The 20,852-nt window shown below is 31.9% G+C and overlaps 1 protein-coding gene across 1 annotated transcript; it reads right to left on the bottom strand.

The window, feature by feature from the left end:
- Positions 1 to 7,560: 7,560 nt before the first annotated feature.
- On the bottom strand, positions 7,561 to 20,548 carry LOC111698702 (tubulin alpha-2 chain). Its single transcript, XM_023469109.1, has 16 exons — positions 20,467 to 20,548; positions 19,099 to 19,185; positions 18,500 to 18,550; positions 17,849 to 17,957; positions 17,089 to 17,201; positions 16,242 to 16,275; positions 16,095 to 16,118; positions 15,370 to 15,461; positions 12,637 to 12,681; positions 12,307 to 12,393; positions 11,858 to 11,912; positions 10,862 to 10,943; positions 10,634 to 10,677; positions 10,379 to 10,443; positions 8,491 to 8,623; positions 7,561 to 8,270 (listed from the first exon to the last, which is right to left on the bottom strand). Exons 1-16 carry the CDS (start codon positions 20,475 to 20,477, stop codon positions 8,235 to 8,237), a joined length of 1,068 nt encoding a protein of 355 aa, XP_023324877.1. The 5' UTR covers positions 20,478 to 20,548; the 3' UTR covers positions 7,561 to 8,234.
- Positions 20,549 to 20,852: the final 304 nt, after the last annotated feature.

The following is a 20,852-nucleotide window of genomic DNA, read 5'->3' as shown; positions in this document are numbered from 1 at the left end:
GTTCTTTTAACTATTATTTCAATTTCTAAAATACGTTAAATTGATTTTTTCTTGTTTAAATAAGTATCTGATCCAAATGTTTAACTTAAAGAAGAATTCAAAATAGATATCCAAAGAAATATTGTTTAGCACGGCACTTTACCATTTAACTTCACTGATATATTCTTAACAATCCTTTAGTAAGAAGTAATTTTAAGAAACAGTTGAAACATTACTTGATAAAAAAATGTCACGTTTAAAGCTTCTTATTTTTTATCTTATCTTATATATACACATAAAGAAGGAATAGATGTTTTCTTATTTGTATGTCCGATCATATTTGTGAACCCTTTGACCGATTTGTCTCAAACTTTGGGGAGTTTGGTAGAACCCCAGGGAATGTTCTTCAAGTGGGTTAAAAAGTTTAAAAGCTTGACTTGACTTATCTATCAATATTTTGTAAAAACTTATTTACCTTCAATTCAATTATAGTAGCAGTTAGTATCTAAAGGTTTTTAGATATATCAACTGGAAGTCAAAATTACTATTCTTATCAAATTTCAAAAACAAAATTAGAAATATTATCTTTACTCCAAATTCATTCAAATATATCAAATTCACGGAATTATTAAATATCAACTAAAGGCCCGGCGTTCCCCCCGTGGAAATTTTTTTGGAAAAAAATTGAAAAAAACACGTCTTTTTAGCCTATAACACCCCCCGGCCACCCATGAGTGTATTGTATATTGACAGTAAAAATTATAGATGTGTGTATAATAAAAATGATGAGTTCCATGAAAAGATGCACACCATTGATTCAATAACATATCTGTAATTTAACAGTGTAGTTATCATCTATAGGACATGGACAAATCATGAATAACAGCTTCGAGATAGGTGGTGGTGTAATAAATACCGTGTAACATGATATCTGTGAACCTGAACTATGTGAAGGAGTTGGAATTAGGGGTTTCAGAGAGAAAATGCGGGAATTTTAGAATATAATTTGCAAACTGTTTCACAAAATTTTGCGAAAACAATTTTCGCTAAAAATAATTTTGTGAAAACAATAAATTGCACAAAAAACTTGTGGAATCCTCTGCTCTCAGAGAAGTTTTATTATATCATAACTACATCTTTCTTTTCCTTTATTTAAATAAGTATTTGCTGAAAGAAAAATTTTCACATTTATTTTTTTCGCGAAATGTTTGCAATTTTTTGGCGAAACAGATATAAACGTAATTTCGCGAACGAAATCCGAAAAAATGCGATTTTTTTTGCGAAACGATTTCCCATTTTCGCTGGAAACTCTAGTTGGAATATAGGTTGATTTAGATTTTGAAGTATTATATGTATAGGTCGATTTTAAAGTATTAAATGCATCTTTATAATAATGTTTTTTGATCGTATATAATTGTCAACTATAGCCGACCAACGGCTGGACCGAATGGACTGAAATTGTTTGAGGGAACCCATTTTTGCCCGAGAAGAAAAATAGGCTTAAAAAGTAGACTTTTTTCAAAATCAAATATTTTTTTCAAAAACCCAATTTTTTTAATTAAAAAAAATTTCTATGTGCAACCTCTGTAGAGTAAAATAAGTAGATGTTAGTTCTAACGATATAATAACCATCAAAATCGATAAAAAAAATTTGTTAGAAAATAAACGAACAAAAAAGATTATTTAAAAAAATATTTGCTGTCAAATGGAAACGAACTCAGATTATCAGATGGAAAATAGATAATTTGCAAATATTCACATTTTAAAAAATGTTTTAAGACAACTATTATTCCTTGGGATTGTTTCTGTCACAAAGATTAAAACAAAATGTTTAGATGTATGTATATAAAATGGTGGTCGATTTAATTAACGAACTTTTACGTTAATCGGGGGAGGGGGGCGGCTTGTTTAAGGAGGGGTATTTAAACCTTTTAAAGAATTGGACATAAACAATACTCTTTTTTTTAGAAAGATACTGAATAACAGTTTACAATTAAATAAAAAATTTTTTTTCTGTTCATAGTGATGTGGCCCGTTTCTAAAATTCTCCTTCATTTCGTTAAAAATAAAGGTCATTTACCTACATTTTTCAACTAAAAGTATATATTCTAGAAACTATATTTGTCGCAAAACAATTTTAAATGCATGATCATTCTCGCCTGCCTTCATATTTTAATTATTCCAAGTTTAAAGTTATTTGAAGTTTATTGAAATTCTCATAATAATATTAAAAATATGTTTATTGTAGAAATAATCTGAACAATAATAAATGAAAGGATAGCAAATAAAAAATATCAAGATCTAAATCAATAAAATGAAATTAAATTATAAACTATAAAAAAAGAATGCCTGTAAAAAAAATGTTTAAATAAATTCAAAATAAGAAAACCAACAAAAATTATAGAAATAGTTAAAGTATCTTATAGAATTAATTTGAATTAATATATTTGAAAAAAAACTTTTGAAGGAGGTATTATAGTCAAAAAAGTACGTCCAAAATTAAGTACTCTTTTCTGGGTTCTAGCTTTAGGAGAGAAAACCATGATTTTATGGATCAATTTTACACATTTAGTTGAGAACCTTCAAAGATTGATCCTAAAACAGTTTCAAAGGTTGCAGATTGTACTTACTTAAAGTACTTAACATTTAATTTGTTTGTTAAAGGGACTGTAAGCGTAATTTCAAGTGACCATCCATGCCAAGATAGCCGTGAAACCCTTTACTGATCAATAATGTAGAATATACTGTTTTTTTTTCTACGTTTAAAAATGTTTATACATATAGGTCTGATAATTCCCAACTATTTTCCTGCAGTAGAAATGCGCAAGTCACTTTTGTAAAGAAACCGCTGCACAATTGAAAATAATTAGTTTTCAAAATTATACACTTTTATATTTGATCAGACAAAGGTTTTAAGAGTACAATTGTGAATCGGGTATTGTCATATTTAAATTGAAAATAATTTGACATTAAATTCGCAGTCCCTTATAAAAGTGGTTTGTTCTAGTCTATTCATATCTTTCAAAATTATATCATTCAAAACACTTCTCTGAATCATTTCTATTTTTAACACTATGATTTCACACCGTATTTATCGTTCAGAAGATTAAAAATGTGAAAAATGATTATAACGTTTACGGAAAATAAGAGCTTCATTAGTATTTGTAATCTCCTAAAAAGACATCAAATATTTACCCAGACTTTAGCGCGGCGCCTCACTCTTCTCTTCAAAATAAACACGTGCAGTGGGATAGACATTAAGTAACCATTAGGATATCATATCTAGCACGGTTTTATCCCCCCATCCTGTTTTATCCCCCCCATCTCGTTTTATCCCCACCCCCATCTCGTTTTTCCTTTCTTTTAGAAACATGCAAATGATAATAGTATAATAATCCTAATTTTAAAAGTGGAATATAACAACTTCCCCCAAAAAAAACCTTCAAAAGAAAGAATCACGATTGCCATGATTTGCAGTATAAAGAACATACAGTACAGTTAAACAGTTAAATGTATGTATGAATGGGCAACATTTAAAAAAATTAATCAAAAACGATTGATTTGTTTCATTTTGAATTTTTTAAACTAAAAAAAAGAATTGATGAAACAAACTGAGTGTTAAGTTTAAGCTTTTGAAAATGACAAAACAATAGTGAGGTATAGTGAAGTTTATGAATCTTGTGGCCGAATTTGAAGAATTTGAGCGGCGGTTTAAATTTAAACCGCGGCTTAAAAATTGTTGGTTCCACTTAAAATTGTATCAAATGTTTCAAGATTTAAGCCGGCGCTTAATTTAAACCGGGTTTTGGCAGATTTAAACCGCTGCTCAAATTCTTTAAATTCCATCTTTGTTTTAGATATGTTAGCATATGTACCTTTAAGAAACTAGTCATTTTTCTTTCGAAAACGGAAAACGATCCTTTCCACAACAATTGTTTTGTTTAATTTATTTCTCAACATTAATACAAAGACCAAAGAAGTTTTCAAAAATGTGAAAACTGTCTATTCACAGGTATATCTATATATATATAATATATATACATTTTCAAACAAATAAATGAAGCAAAAAAACAATTATTTCAAGAAAAACTATGTTTTAATTGTGTTATAGTTCTTTCTCAACAGTTTTTAAATATTGATTTGCTAGAATTTTGAATAATATAGCTCTCAAATGTATATACCATTAAGTTCACTCACATCTATCAAATAGTTTAAACTCTGATAACTGCAACGTCTAAATTTTCCACAAACAATTTAAAAGACGTACTTAATACTCGTTCGTCATTTCTCAAGCTTATTGACCTTTCAACTTGTCTTCTGTAAATCTGTTCTTATTTTCGTTTTCTCTCTAGGCCGGTCAAGTTGGCCAATGGGATAAATTTTTCAATAAATATTTAAAAATTGAGTTATTTTACCTTTTGAATGCAAATTATTGCAACTTTGACTTACGCATGGTAGAAACCCAGCTAAAAAGGGTAGACAGTACACTGTTTTTCTTTTAAAACAGGTATGAAAATAAGAAAGATATCATGTCATGTAAATTACCTGCCTATTGGCGGGAAATAGCATTTGCGTATCAATGCGAAATTAAATCGGAAATTCGTGGAATTTTTACTCGAAACGTAAGAAAATATTTGCGCAATTATTGCATGATCGAATGGAAACCGTAACGTTTATTAATAAATTGGATCTTTGTATAATAATGATTAAAATCAGAGAATTGATGAAGAAAAGCGTAAATCATATTTCTTTGAAGAAAAGATAAGGCTATTCTATGCAAACAATGATGCCACCAAAGAATATTTATTTGATAATTCTGTCAATCAGTCTCAGTTTAACTAAGATTACTGTTCAGTAAACACAGCTTGCACAGTAACAATAACGTCCGGAGAAACCAAACGCTTCTCTTGCAATAATGAAATTCACACAAAGATATGCCATATCTTTACTGCTGGCAACCTGTTTCACAACTTCTGTGGCAGATTCAAATATTGTTCAACATGAAAATCAAATGACTCGATTAACCTGCAAAGCCCCCTCTGATTGGGTCTCCTGCACCTTTAAGCATGAAGAGACAGAGAAACAATGTGGTGCTAGAAAATCTGGCGGGAAAGTTGACTGTAAAAATGGATATTATATTGATGCAGAAGAACATCGGTGTACAATGTGGATCAATAGTGTTTCTCAACAAGACAATGGCACCTGGACATGTTCATTTCTAACAAGCAAGATGCCAAATGGTTGGATACATCATGGATCACAGTTCATGTTGACAGTGATAACAGAGCCTTCTTCCATAGAATGGTATCCTGTCCCTAATAATGATTGGATTCCTTACAACCTCTCTAAACCCCTTGAAATATCTCTAATAGTAAGAAATGTCAGACCTAAACCTAAAGTTACCTGGACCATGAATAACAGCAGTATTGAGGGTTTCTTTGTGGCCAGCAACACTATAATTGAAGAGTTTGAATACTTGACAATTCAAGAAACGTTACTCATGACTGGTCGAGAAAGCTATGATGGTCAAAGTCTTGAGTATCTTGTGGAACTCTACAGTGTAGATGAAGATGGAAACAGTGTAGTTGAGTACAGTAGCGGTGGAAATGTTGATTTGAAATGTTTTGGATGTGATTCAAGGACATCATCAACAACAACAACAACAACAGTGACATCAACAAAACCACCACCGACAACGGCAATAACAACAACAAAAACAACATCAACAACATTAACTTCGACCACAAACACAGCAACAACTTCAACATCAACAACAACAACAACAACAACAACAACAACAACAACAACAACAACATCAACATCAACATCAACAACAACAACAACAACATCATCATCATCATCATCATCATCAACATCAACATCAACATCAACAACAACAACAACAACAACAACAACAACAACAACAACAACAACAACAACAACAACAACAACAACAACAACAACAACAACAACAACAACAACAACAACAACAACAACAACAACAATAACAACAACAACAACCTCAACCACAACAACAATTACAACAACAACTACCTCTGTACCCCCCGCAGAATGCAGTTTTGTGTTAAACGGAGCAGTGGGAAATATAGAATACCCAACAAATGTTCCTTGTAAAAAGGAACCGGAACCCAACTGGCAAATTAAGGTAGCTGATACATCCACCACAATACATTTAAAGATTAGTCAGCTGTCAGGAGATGAAACAGGATGTTTGAACTTCAACGATGTTAATGGAAACAAGCTTGCTGACTCAATGTAAGTTTTTTTTAATTTTTAAACCTCCTTTTTAGAAGTATTTTAAAGTTAATTTAGTTCTAAATCGTTCATTCGAATGAACAAAAAAAAGAATACTGTTTTTCCAAAACATTTTGTCTGAAAAAAACCATCATTTATTTGATAAACGATCGTCATAATAAAACTATCTCTATTACCAATCCTTTTAAGGAAATTTTAAAGATAAAATTATTTTTAGGTGTATTGATGAGGATGAGCTTCCCAAGGATCTGAATTTCCCCGAACTAGTTGATGTCTTTATCCTACTCAGTGCTGAGGGCTCAGTGGTGTTTAAAGCCTCATATTACCAGGATTAAACCAATTAACCATAATATTCAAATGATGTAAGGTACTTTCCCGCAGGCCTTTTCCCAGGGGTATATTCCCATGTTTGTTCTAGCCACAGCACTCGGCCCCACTTGCCTGTTTAGCCGCGGCACTGGCCCCCTAGCCTAACCTAGCCGCAGGGCTAGGCCCCCATTGCATTAGAAGCCTATTCTTTGGCAAGTAGCCACTTGGGAAATTGTCACTTGGAAAGTCGCCCTTGGGAAAATGCTTTTGGGAAAGTACCTAACACTATTCAAATACCTGTGATATTTTCGATAGACTTTTTATTAAAATTTTGTGAATGATATTTGATAAGAAAAATCAAATAATCTTCAAAGAAATATTTTTTTGTATCAGTTTATTATCTTTTATAATATATCTGAATACATGCCTGTTAACTAAGTAAAGTATCAGTGTTCTTGTTTTGTAAATAAAACACAGAAACATCTTGACAGCTGACCCAATGTATGTACTATGTACAGCCTGTACACGAATGTGCAGTATAATTTGTAATCTCCAATTCGTTAAAAAGTGATTTTTTTTCGTTTATATATATTTTACAATAATAAAATCATCGTGAAAACGTTTTGTTTATTTACTATATTGACAAAATTGGTAAAGCTAGCTTTAGTTTTCAAATCCATTTTTTTAAAAGAGACTGTAAGGAACCTCCAACTTGAAAATTGGGGGGAGGGGGGGGGGGGTGAATGGGAAGGAAAAAATGCAAAAATGGAAATGCCTGATTTATAACGGTAACCTTAAAAGTATTGACTGATATCCATGATTTTCGTATTTAAAAAAACTTATCAAGACTCATCTTCCAGAGTTTGATCAGATTAAGGTTTCAAGGGACAGCTGTACATTAGGCATTGCTATATTTTCCTGGAGGGTCAGTTAAACTTACGCTCACAGTACCTTTTCTTAATGATAGATTTAAACATGAAGCAATGAAAACTGCAATGTTGAAACACTATTTTATTCAGGATTGTAGTGCTTACATTAAACAAACTTCAAGCTTTCAGGCAGTTTTCTTATTGTTTATTGATTTTCTCTATTTGAGGGATTAGATATGTGTAAATTTCCTCGGTTTTATATCTAAACGTTTATTATTTCTAGTTCTGGTAAACTCATAGTTAAAGAACAGAATTTACAGAATTTAACCGTTTTTAAAATTGTAGCTCAGATATAGGTTTAAAGGGTACTGTTCTGAATCAGACATGCCGCACTGTAATGATGGGTCACTTGCAATAACGTATATGTTTAAATGATGTTTTCTAATCAACGCAATATATACAAAGTTAAGTAGTGCAGAGTAAACGTTGTCTGAATTTAAGCACTAATGGCTTTCTTACAATGCACTGCGATGAACAGTTATGAAAATTATGCATTAACTATTGAGACTGAGTGAGCTTTAAACATTTTTCCGCGTCCTTTTCCCTGAGTTTGAACCACCCAAAACATGTAATGATGTATGTGTTATGTTATTGCCCCGGATGTTAAATTTTTATGCTGGAAAACTCGTGGTAAAAGCTTTAGTTTTTGGGAAAATCCTAATATAATTCATAAGCATATTTATATGATATTAATTCTGATAAAGAATAGTAAAGTCCACAGTGTCAGTTCTTTTAACTATTCTAATACTCGTTTTCTCCGGAAGTCTCTGTTCCAATCTGAAATTGTTTTAAGTTATAATAGTGAAAGTCACAATATTCATTTTAAAGATGATGATGAAAATAATGATGTTGCTGACAATGACGATGACGATGACGACGATGACGATGACGATGACGATGAGGAGATGACGATGACGATGACAATGACGATGACGATGACGATGACGATGACGAGATGACGATAACGATGACGATGACGATGACGATGATGAATAACCTCCTTGTAATCCTCTTCTAGTGCTGCAATATCCTCCCTGGCCTCCATGAACTCCCCCTCCTCCATCCCCTCCCCGACATACCAGTGCACGAAGGCCCGCTTGGCATACATCAGATCAAACTTGCAGTTCATCCTGATAAAATAAGATTTAATGCATGATGACTTATGAGAGAAACGATTAAATTAGATTAAATTAATATCGTTTATAGGGTTGACGGGGCCAGGGACCATTGTGAATAGGACAGATATAACACTCTAAAAATCAAGGGCTACTAGAAATAAAGTCTTCTGTTCCTATAACAATTTTTCTAAAATATGGTATGAAAATAAACGACACTTTTCAAAGCTTTCAAATATCAATCTTATTTCGAGTTTTAAACAGAATTTAATAGAAGATTTGTATCATCAAAACAAATATATAAATTCTAGCGCATGCTATGTTTGCAAAAGAATTGAAGAAAGAAAAGACGACTTTATAAAGAAAAGACTAAAAAGAGTAAAAGATATAATCAAACATAAAGGATGTCAAAGATCAGCGCGAATTAAAAAGATGCTTAAAAATTTCCATTTTGCGTAAAACCTATATCTTTTTTCACAACCCATAAAGCTTATTTTATATTTTTAATCATTATAAATAAAAATATCATTTTTATTTCTAAAAGTTGTTAGTTCATCGTCGAAAAATACTAACAATCCACCACTAGTATGATGTAAACAATAAATAGGTAATTTTCCTTTTCCTTTCCTTTACTTTTCCTTTTATTTCTTTTTTTATATTTTTTTTAGAATTGGGGGGAAATATTCCCACAACCTCTATATTTGGAGGTTTTCAAATATGTTCTCCTTAAACACTTAATTTTGTATGTTTTTGTTATTTTTCATAAATAAATGATTACTTACTTACTTAATTATACTTAACATTGTGATTAACTGAACAATTACAGTACATCTTGTATTGTTGAATAATGTTAATTGTTTAATATAAAATGTTTATTGATTTAAAAAGTTTAAGAAGTAAACAAGCATAAACCTTATCAACTTTAAAGGAAAACTAAATTTCTGGAAAGTTCCATGAACCAACACAGGGAAAATATGTTTTGTTTACCAGTGTTTTTCGACACATCTAATATCTAATCTATTCCATTGAAAAGAATTGAGTCTTTGCTACAAACTCATATTTTTAACTTTAATAATTTATTTTAATTAAATTTTACAACATTTTAAAATTTTAATATGATATCAGATGGAAACATTTTGAGACTTCTATATTTCCTGTTTTTAATCCTTTCTTCTTGATCTTCCATTCCTTGTCCATCCTTCAATCACACTATGGCTAATTTTGAAAATAAAAATAAATGAATTTTTTGGATGTTTTCTGCAGCTAGCCAAATTGCAGAGGTAGAACTATTTTTTGAAGCCCTGTATCTATATTCTATATATTGAGAGTGGCAAGTCCCCCCCCCTTCCTCCTCCTCTCCCCTCCAGAAGACGGAAATCATGAGTGAACACTTTCCACAAACTCTAATACTCTTAACCTTAAATCTTTGTATCCTTTCAACCTATCAGCTGTGCTAGATTTTTGGCCAAAGTGATATATTTCAAATCGGAATAAAAGCACCTAGCTAACCTAGATTTATCCCTTAAAATGTCTCTAGCCCTAAAGCTGTTCCAATTCTAAAAAATAATGGACAAAAGGAATCAATTTCTTGTCTGATTTGATAACTTCTTTATCTTTCCAATCCGATTTCGTAGACCTTAGATATTTCAAACAATGAATTCTATCAAATCAAATAGAAATATAACAAGATAGCACCATCAATCTGCAAAGATGTGGGGTTGAGAAAATTAGACTTAGTTCCTTTGTGATCATAAGAAGTTAATCAAGCACCTGGCCCAAGCATCAGCTATTGCAGTAGTGTTGGATAACATACAAACAGATCTGGGGGAGGCAGCCTGCAAAAATTGATTTTTAATTTGAAATATTTCTATCTTTATGATTTTCGATTTTATTCATTCAAAATGACGGATTTCTGTATTTTTGTGATTTTAGATTTTGGTATTTTTAGCAATTGTAAATTGCTTAGCATTTACTTCATAAATAAAACTCTCGTAACTTGTATCATTATTATCGTTATTTGAATACCTGAATAGCACCTGGCACTGTTGTCATAGGAGCATCATTAATACCTGGAAAAGAAGCATTCACAAAAATATTTGAATTAATTTTGGATCTAACTTGAATGAAGAATTAATAATGCCTTAGATTCATCTTAAAAAGAATATGTGGAATGATTTAAGTTTTAATGCATTTAATTAAAAACAATGATGTCAAATGTTAATATGATTTCACGTTTAATAATAAGTAGGGTACCTATTTTGAACCCGGTGGGACACCAATCCACAAACTCAATAGTTCTCTTTGTTTTGATAGCAGCAATAGCAGCATTAATATCCTGGAAATGAAATACTAGTGTTAGAGGGACAGACCGACTATGTAAGGTAGTTAAACTGAGTATGCAGTGTTGTGGAAAGCTTCTTTAGGATTCATTTGAGACATATAAAACTTTTGAAAGATCTGTAAATCCTGAGTTTGAGCGCAAATTCGACGTTCAAAACTCCTACTTTGGGGGTGGATACGTTTTCAGAATCGATTTAAAAAAAATTTAATAAAGACGACAACAAATGTAAACAAAACTCTACAGTAAACTAATTAGTTGTTTATGAACCGGTTGAGAAAATAAAAATTAATTTTATGATCGTAAATCAGTAATCTTGTTCAATTATTAGTTTCTATTTTCTCATTATTCTAGTTTCTCATTATTCACAAAGATTTTCTGGAATTATTATTGGAAAGACGACATTTGAAGAATTTGAAGAAATCTGCGAATAAATTCAAAGAAAATAAGAAATTCAATAGAATGATGAAAACGACTTGCATTGATTTATTGACAAATTATTTTTGAGAAATATGTTTCCAACCATCTAATTAGATTACTGTATAATTTTTACTTTATTTTTCGTCGTCGTTATTTAGTAATTTTAAAAAACCGATTCTGAAAACGTATCCACTCACAAAGTGGGAGTTTCGAATTTGCGCTCAAACTCACGAGTTCTTTCCTTTTTCCTTTACAGCAATTGGGGTCCATCTTGTGTTTCTGTCCAAAAAAAATGTTTGTTTTTTTAATCTAAGCACAAACATTTGTGTTGGTCACTCATTCCATTGGAATATAAACTAATCAAGAGAGCCATTGTCCCACATAGATAGCATATTTGCCAGGCATTAAGTGTATTACAATGGTAACGTCGGGCATCATGGCCTGACTTTTTGGTGCCGTTTGAATCAGACTGGAGAATAAAGCAATCTTACCTTTGGGACTACATCTCCCCTGTAGAGTAAACAGCAAGCCATATATTTACCATTCCTGAATTACAAATTTTAGTTACAGTGATAACCAGAAAACTCTGAAGTAAGTCGACTTTTAGACTCAAGTTATGTCTTTAAATGGTCTAATGAACATGAGAGGCCTGAAAATTGTGCAGTGTAAAGAGACCCATTTCACTTAATAAATGATTTAATAACTTACTAGTAACAACATGCACTTCAGTACTGCTTTATTGTCGTCTTCCTTTTCTACAGTTTTCAAGTTATCAAAATATCAAACTTGGCAATAATAGATAATCACACATTTGGAGAAATTGACAGTCAAAGGATTAGTGGATGTTCTCTAATCCATAATCATTAATACTATTTTTCTGGTTAAGATGATTAAACCTTTTTGACAAGTTTAAACCGGTTTAAAACCAGTTCTTTACTACCTGGGATCACATATCACCATCTGATTCCCGGGTTCAAAACAGCTGGCAGTCAAATCTCCTGCTGAATGCCGTTCATGTCCAGTTTTACTGAATATAAACAAATGTATTTGCTCTTGGAAAAGTTTATAATTTCAATATTTTGAATTAGCTCTTTTGATAGAAATGGGTATGCTAACAGTATAATAAGATGCTGTGCACACATTACATTTTTGTTTTTTTACACTCTATATGAGTATGAAAAAGGGATACACTGTTTCAAGAATTCAAACAATTTAGGAACTATAGGAAAAACATTTAAATAATTTTTGTTTATAATTTTTCAAATTGTACCTACTGGAAACTATGGGTGCATAGGTTGCAAGAGGAAAGTGTATCCTACATCCAACACTTTTTTTTATATATTTTCATAAAATTTCTCCCTCTGTGCAGTGCAAAAACAAGAAATACAATTTCAGTCCACATTATGAGGTAGGTTACTATAGTTTGAGTTTAATACAATGAAGACGACTTTTAAGTTTTGATTTCCGATAAGCTTTTTTCAAAAGTCAAGTTTAAATGTAAACTAAGAAAAGCTGTTAATGAATACGTTGAACAGTGTGAAAAAGCAGTCTAGGTTGTCGTCTTCCATAAACAATCAACAAATAACGAGAGGATAGAGTAGAGAATTATACGCAGTAAAATTTCGCATAGATTCACACACATCGTGGAGTCATTATCATCGTGGTATTGGAGAAATACAGCCGCCCACCCTCCTCCCATTCTCTATGTCTATCATTCAGAAGAGGGTTTAACACCCTCTCTTCTCTCTGGGTCCTCAATGGAGCTGCCAACAGGGCCGGTCAACCAAACTGACCGGCCCCGGATGGCCGCTGAAGGTGAAGGTCATAAATGTTGACCGTACCAGCCATGCCGGTCTGCAGGTCATATCAGTAGACCTGGAGACCGGCGCGCTGGGCCGGTCAGAACAGATTGACCAGCAAGCTCTTGAAAGTTGGATACTTTCAGGCGGGCTGACACAGCAGCCACAGCTTGCTGGTCAGTATAGATTACAGGAGGAACTTACAGGTTGCAGAGTAGGATTACCCTTCTTAGTTAGCCAGAAATAGTCACATACAGGCTTATGAGAAGGGAGGACAGAGTACCTGTACCTTTGAAATTCAGGAAGACGACAAAAAGGTAGGGCTTTTTCATTGACTGATTCTCTTTGTTTCCATGTTCATGTTTATCCATGTCCATGCTGTTAAAAGTTTGGTTGAAATAACAAATTGAAATCCCAAGTCGTCTCTTTGTATTGATATATACGACGACGACTGTAGTTTAAACAACAATACTTATCAAAACCGGACAACTAAATGTTAAACGAGCATAAGAGTCCAAACAAAAACTCTTTAGCCTTTAAGGACTTTCTTGTATTGGTAGACCTGTTAAATTTGAGGAACTCAAAGTTTTGATCTGGTAAAAAATGCCTTATATCTTCAAATGTGTTTCTACATTAAACCAGCTGGGGAACCCAACATTGCCCAGGGTCATAGTAAGTAGCAACGTTAATCCGCGCTTTGTCTAAATTAACGATTTTAGCTATTTTTTCAAAATAAGCTCACTTACTTAAACATATTGGATATATAGGACACATTCAAACCTAGACACATTGGATATATAGGACACATTCAAACCAAGACACATTGGATATATAGGACACATTCAAACCTAGACACATTGGATATATAGGACACATTCAAACCTAGACACATTGGATATATAGGACACATTCAAACCTAGACACATTGGATACATAGAACACATTCAAACCGAGACTCGTTGGATACATAGGATACATTTTAACCTAGACAGTAGACATATTGGATGTATAGGACACATTCAAACCTAGACACATTGGATATATAGGACATATTAAAACCTAGACTCATTGGATATATATGGGACACATTCAAACCTAGACTCATTGGATATATAGGACACATTAAAACCTAGACTCATTGGATATATAGGACACATTGAAACCTACACTCATTGGATATATAGGACACATTGAAACCTAGACTCATTGGATATATAGGACACATTAAAACCTAGACTCATTGGATATATAGGATACATTAAAACCTAGACTCATTGGATATATAGGACACATTAAAACCTAGACTCATTGTATATATAGGACACATTGAAACCTAGAATCATTGGATATATATGGGACACATTCAAACCTAGAATCATTGGATATATATGGGACACATTCAAACCTAGACACATTGGATATATAGGACACATTCAAACCTAGACACATTGGATATAGAGGACACATTAAAACCTAGACTCATTGGATATAGAGGACACATTAAAACCTAGACTCATTGGATATATATGGGACACATTAAAACCTAGACTCATTGGATATATAGGACACATTAAAACCGAGACTCATTGGATATATAGGACACATTAAAACCTAGACTCATTGGATATATATGTGACACATTAAAACCTAGACTCATTGAATATATAGGACACATTAAAAAGACACATTGGATATATAGGACACATTCAATCCTAGACACATTGGATATAGAGGACACATTCAAACCTAGACACATTGGATATAGAGGACACATTAAAACCTAGACTCATTGGATATATAGGACACATTCAAACCTACACTCATTAGATATATATGGGACACATTGAAACCTAGACTCATTGGATATATAGGACACATTAAAACCTAGACTCATTGGATATATAGGACACATTCATTGGATATATAGGACACATTCAAACCTAGACTCATTGGATATATATGGGACTCATTAAAACCTAGACTCATTGGATATATAGGACACATTAAAACCTAGACTCATTGGATATATATGTGACTCATTAAAACCTAGACTCATTGAATATATAGGACACATTAAAACCTAGACTCATTGGATATATAGGACACATTGAAACCTACACTCATTGGATATATAGGACACATTGAAACCTAGACTCATTGGATATCCCCAATTAATTTGAGGCAAATTTAAAAAGTATTGAATCCTTGGGAAGGGAACAAGGTTTGTTTGAAACTCATTTAAGTCCACATTAAGAGCACCATCAAACCTTAAAGAGGCTGTTACAGAACTTACAACCTGGAATAGTTAAAACAAATCCACTCTAGGAAATGTCAAATGTCCATCAAACAAAAATTGTTTGAAGCACCGGAGCCGAATTTAACTTAGTATCTTGATTCTTCACATGTTTATGAATAATAAATTTCATCAAATATAATTTTAAGAATGATGCTACAAAGTCAAATTTGGCTCTGGTGGTCCAACAAATTTTGTTAAATGAAAACTGAACATTTCTTAGTGCGCGTGTAGTTAGACTTATTCATATTTTTGAACGTAGCGTATAATAATTAGAATTATTTACTCAAAATTTCATGATTCCCAAAACAAAATATAAATCACTAATCTAGGGCCCAAAAAACACAAATTCTATCTATTTTCTAGTAAATTTTTCATTAATCTTGAAAACAGAGAAGAAATCTTAAGAAAATTAATTAAAAACTTCAAGGTTTTTAGCAAACACTCTGGTTTGCTAATCCCAATATCTTTACAACCCGATTTCTTAGACCTTTGATACTTCAAATGAATTCTTTTAAATTAAGTAGTGTAAGTTTGAAATATCAAAGGTGTTCACCATCAGGTTGTGAAGATTTAGGAAGCAGCAAAGTTAAGTTTTTGGCAAAAGCTCAATTCCTTTTTTACTAAAATGATAACCTGTGCTATTAACTGGTTCAGTTCCTATTGAAATTATTATTTATATAAAACCTAATAACAGAGAAGCAATTAGAATTTTAGTATTTTTTTCCTTCATCTTACAGTTACAGATGAACAAATGTTTAAATTTGTTAGAATAATAATGGCCTTGTAGCTAGACATGGGAACATCCAATTTGGTTCTAATCAACTTAATTTAATTATTAATACTCCATAAATCTCATTTATCCTTTAAATCTTTAATTTCTAATGAGTATCAAGTAAAAAATGGAAATCAATTCTGGGCATTAAACTGCTTGAAGTTTTACAAAGGCAATGAGTCTTTGTCACAACCTCTAATTCTCTTGGTTGTGTGGCAAAGACTCAATTCCTTCCAAAATTGTTTAGTATAAACATTTGCTTTCCTCACAATGCCGAATAGATTTATGCAAAAACACACAAACCTTTCCATATGTTCTCATAAAATAAGAATTGTGCATAGTTAAAAGGCAAGTAAAAGCAAACGTCAACAGAATAATTGTGATGATATCTCTTTACCAAATAGTTGCCCCCCCCTCCCCCGGAAACTGAGGAATATTGAATAACTTTTATATAAGGATCAGCAAGTCGCGTCGAGAAAACGTGAACATTGGGGGGAAGGGGGGGGGAGGGGAAGGAAAAGGAGGAAATAATAAAGGAATGATGATGGATGCAAAGGATTCTGTTTATTTTGTGGATCCAGGTCCAGGTCATGAATATTTCTTTAGGATTTACTGATTTCTTTTAACAAACGAAAAATTTTCAAACTTTTTTCCTTTTTGTTTATTTTAATAAATGCAAACGTCAACAGAATAATTTTTGTAATGCCTTTTAAACTTTTAAACCTTAACTCTTGAAAAAACGTTATATTTCTTGACTACTTGAGACAGAGGAATGTTTCTTAGAAGTCTCTGATTATTTGGGGTAAAAATATCTTTGCCAATCATTACATGCATTACATTAAATTGAATTGATTCCTGCAGATTTCAAAGATTGCTTGATTGTCCAGGAGGAAAGTAACTGCTTGTTGATCCATTGTTGCATGAGAGGACAGAATAGTATTGTATGGTTCAACAATAGCAGTAGACACCTATTCAGACAAATATGTTAAAAGTTAAGTCAAGGAAATTATAAAATCCACTGGTTTAGAGATTTTTTTATGCTTTGTGAAACCAGAAAACTGTGGAATATGAAAGCGACATCAAAGCAATGATTAAGTGTGTTTAATGTTTTTACAAAGCAAATACTTTTACTAGTAACTTATTAATTCACTTATTAAGTGTCTGCACCATTGGTTTGTTTCATGTTCATTTAACTATTAAATGTCATATGACTATCTATTTGTCGTCTTCCTATTCCAGAGTGTTCTGGTTATCACTGTATCTCCCCAAAATTATTACTCAGGTGGAATTGTAAAGCTTACTGTGTTGAATCGGATGATCACTAGAGACAATTCAAGATAGAAGATATTTCAAACTATGAATTATGTTCAACCAAATAATCTAAGTTGTCACCATCAGGATTCAGGAAGCAAACATGATCTCTAAAGTTTATGGGTTTCCTAAGGTTAAGACTTGGGGCACTATTCACTATAGGGCTAGCACAATGACAAATTTGAAAATTCGAAATTCGAATAATTGAACTGCAGCCACTTGGGGGCTGGGGCAACACGTTTAGGAATTATATGGGAATCAACTTTAAGCTGGATATATTTTTAATTGTTTATATTCTGTAAACCTGAGGTGCTGGATATATAGCAAAATCTAACATATTCTTCTTCTGGTATTCCATTGTAAGAGTCTGCATTAGCAATGAACAAAATCCAGACCCAGTCCCACCACCGAAACTTTAAACATTAGATGTGTTTTTTGCCAATATCTGAATTAAGGTTTCCCTGCGCAAGAACGTTTTATTCAGTTTTTATGAAAGTTATCTAATAACAAAAAACCTTTGAAAAAATCTACATCTAAGGCTAAATGAAATCCCAAAATAATTTCAGTGATGCTATACTTAATCTTTATTGAGGTTAAAAATATGCCTACTTTATAAAAAAAAATCTGTTATAAAGACAACTTGTAAAATAAACATGCAAAAGCAAAGGTGAAATTGAAAGATTTTGTAAGTATCTGAAAATGTAAGATATAAAAAGGTTTGAATTACTTATATGTCCTGGGACCAACTTTTATGAAGTTTAGCTAAGTCAACCTGCTACTGCACCAGTTCAAATCTTGAATCACTGATTTATACTTATATATATGAGCATTTGACTCGGTTATTCAGAATTTGAACCGGCGGTAGGTAATTCAGCGACCTCTCCAATTCATTATATTCCATTTCTGACTGTAAAAAAAACTTTTCTTATCTGAATTTTATGTTTGTAAAAAAAACCTGTGAAAAAGGAAGAACCCCTGAAATCCAGAGCACGACTCTGTTTGTCGTCTTTACCCAAATAACAAAATAAAGACATAATAAAGCTTAAAGGGAATAAATACTTAATTTCAAGTGACCCTCCATGCAAAAATGGCAATGCCCGATTTACAATAGTACCTTAGAAACCTTTATCTGATCAAAAATGTGGAAGATATTGTCGTCAGTTTTCTGACTCGAAAAGGGTATAATTCTGCGAGTCTCTCCAATGCTTCTGATAAGAAAAAACTGCGCAAGTCACTTTTGCAAAGAATCCACAAATGAAAATAAACAGTTTAAAGAAACAAAAACTTGGATATCTAATTAATACGATCAGACGAATCTTTCAAGGGTACTGCTGTAAATAGAGCATTGGCATTGAATGAAGGGTCACTTGAAATTACGCTTACAGTCCCTTTAAAAGAATTATTGTTTTCAACTAAATGCTTAATCTTGAGAAAGAGCTGAAAACTTTGAACCAACGGTTTTCATATCAAAATTTGTTAATGCTTATTTTAAGATGAAATTATGTAGATATGTTCAGCGAAAAAAAAGTTTAAAAATTTGTCTGTATTTATTTCCTAATTTTATCCATCACTCTATCAATCATCTCTTTCCCTACAGTATAGTGACCACGAGCAAAATTGTTTGCGGCATCCTCCTTTCCACTAATACCATACAGTGAGAACCAGAAAACAATGGCATAGGAAGACGACATTAAAGCAATAAATAATTGTATATTTGATGTTGTTACTAAGTAAATTGCACAATTGCTATGTTTCATATTCATTGACTATTTAAAGTCATAATTTAAGTCTTAAAGTCGTCTTCCACTTTAAAAGTTTTATGGTTATCATTGTATTAATTCAATTTTTTATAATTCTGGACGTTTATTCCTTATGGAAAACTTGTCTCGTAACCTTTTTAGCAGGTCGCATCCGTATCTTCAGGGGGTTAAACTAATAATTTTATCAATTGCTTAAGAAAAGTTCCACGATCAGTTTCCAAAAGTTTTTAATAGTTTATCATTCTTCACAACTTCAAGAACGGCTAAAAAACTTGTAAACTTACGGAACCAAACTGATTCCGGAAAAAATTGGAAACCCCTAGACAGTATATTGAAATATGTTAACCCTAGACAGTATATTGAAATATGTTAACCTTAGACAGTATATTGAAATATTTTAACCCTAGACAGTATATTGAAATATGTTAACCTTAGACAGTATATTGAAATATGTTAACCCTAGACAGTATATTGAAATATGTTAACCTTAGACAGTATATTGAAATATGTTAACCCTAGACAATATATTGAAATATGTTAACCCTAGACAGTATATTGAAATATGTTAACCCTAGACAGTATATTGAAATATGTTAACCCTAGACAGTATATTGAAATATGTTAACCATAGACAGTATATTAAAAAATGTTAACCCTAGACAATATATTGAAATATGTTAACCCTAGACAGTATATTGAAATATGTTAACCCTAGGCAGTATATTGAAATATGTTAACCCTAGACAGTAAATTGAAATATGTTAACCCTAGACAGTATATTGAAATATGTTAACCATAGACAATATATTGAAATATGTTAACCCTAGACAGTATATTGAAATTTGTTAACCCTAGACATTATATTGAAATATGTTAACCCTAGACAGTATATTGAAATATGTTAACCCTAGACAGTATATTTAAATATGTTAACCCTAGACAGTATATTGAAATATGTTAACCCTAGACAGTATATTGAAATATGTTAACCCTAGACATTATATTGAAATATGTTAAACCTAGACATTATATTGAAATATGTTAACCCTAGACAGTATATTGAAATATGATAACCCTAGACAGTATATTGAAATATGTTAACCCTAGACAGTATATTGAAATATGTTAACCATAGACAGTATATTGAAATATGTTATAAAACCTAATCATCATTTCAGGATGAAAGAGAGATCGGTAAGTTCCACTTCGAATCTGAAATAATTAATCATTCATTGATTTTATATTAAAGGGACTGTAAGCGTAATTACCCTGTATGTAAAGATGACAATGCCAGATTTACAACGCGGCACCCTTAAATCATGTGGTTTCCATAATTATGCTTACAATCCCTTTAATATAGAAATCAACCTATTTCTATAAAGCATTGATATTTACATAATAAAACTCCCAAGCTATTTTATTAAAATATTTTCTTCTTTAAAATAAGAAAAAAACTGGTTGCTTAAATATTGAATGGAAGAAACAAAAATATTAGAAAGAAATGGTCTGCGTGGACTGGCATGTTTATGAATAATAAATTTCATCAAA

Source organism: Eurytemora carolleeae, unplaced genomic scaffold (genome assembly GCF_000591075.1).
Source record: "Eurytemora carolleeae unplaced genomic scaffold, Eaff_2.0 scaffold258, whole genome shotgun sequence".
NCBI lineage: Eukaryota > Metazoa > Arthropoda > Copepoda > Calanoida > Temoridae > Eurytemora > Eurytemora carolleeae.
Note: the sequence above shows the minus strand (reverse complement) of the source record. Positions and strands in the feature narration are given on the sequence as shown.

Coding starts and splice junctions, on each gene's coding strand:
- LOC111698702 (XM_023469109.1), bottom strand. Junction 18,551..19,098: donor AGAGTGATGGATAAAATTAG/GAAATAAATACA, acceptor ATTTGGGTAAAG/ACGACAAACAGAGTCGTGCT. Junction 16,276..17,088: donor GCAATCTTTGAAATCTGCAG/GAATCAATTCAA, acceptor TAAGTTGATTAG/AACCAAATTGGATGTTCCCA.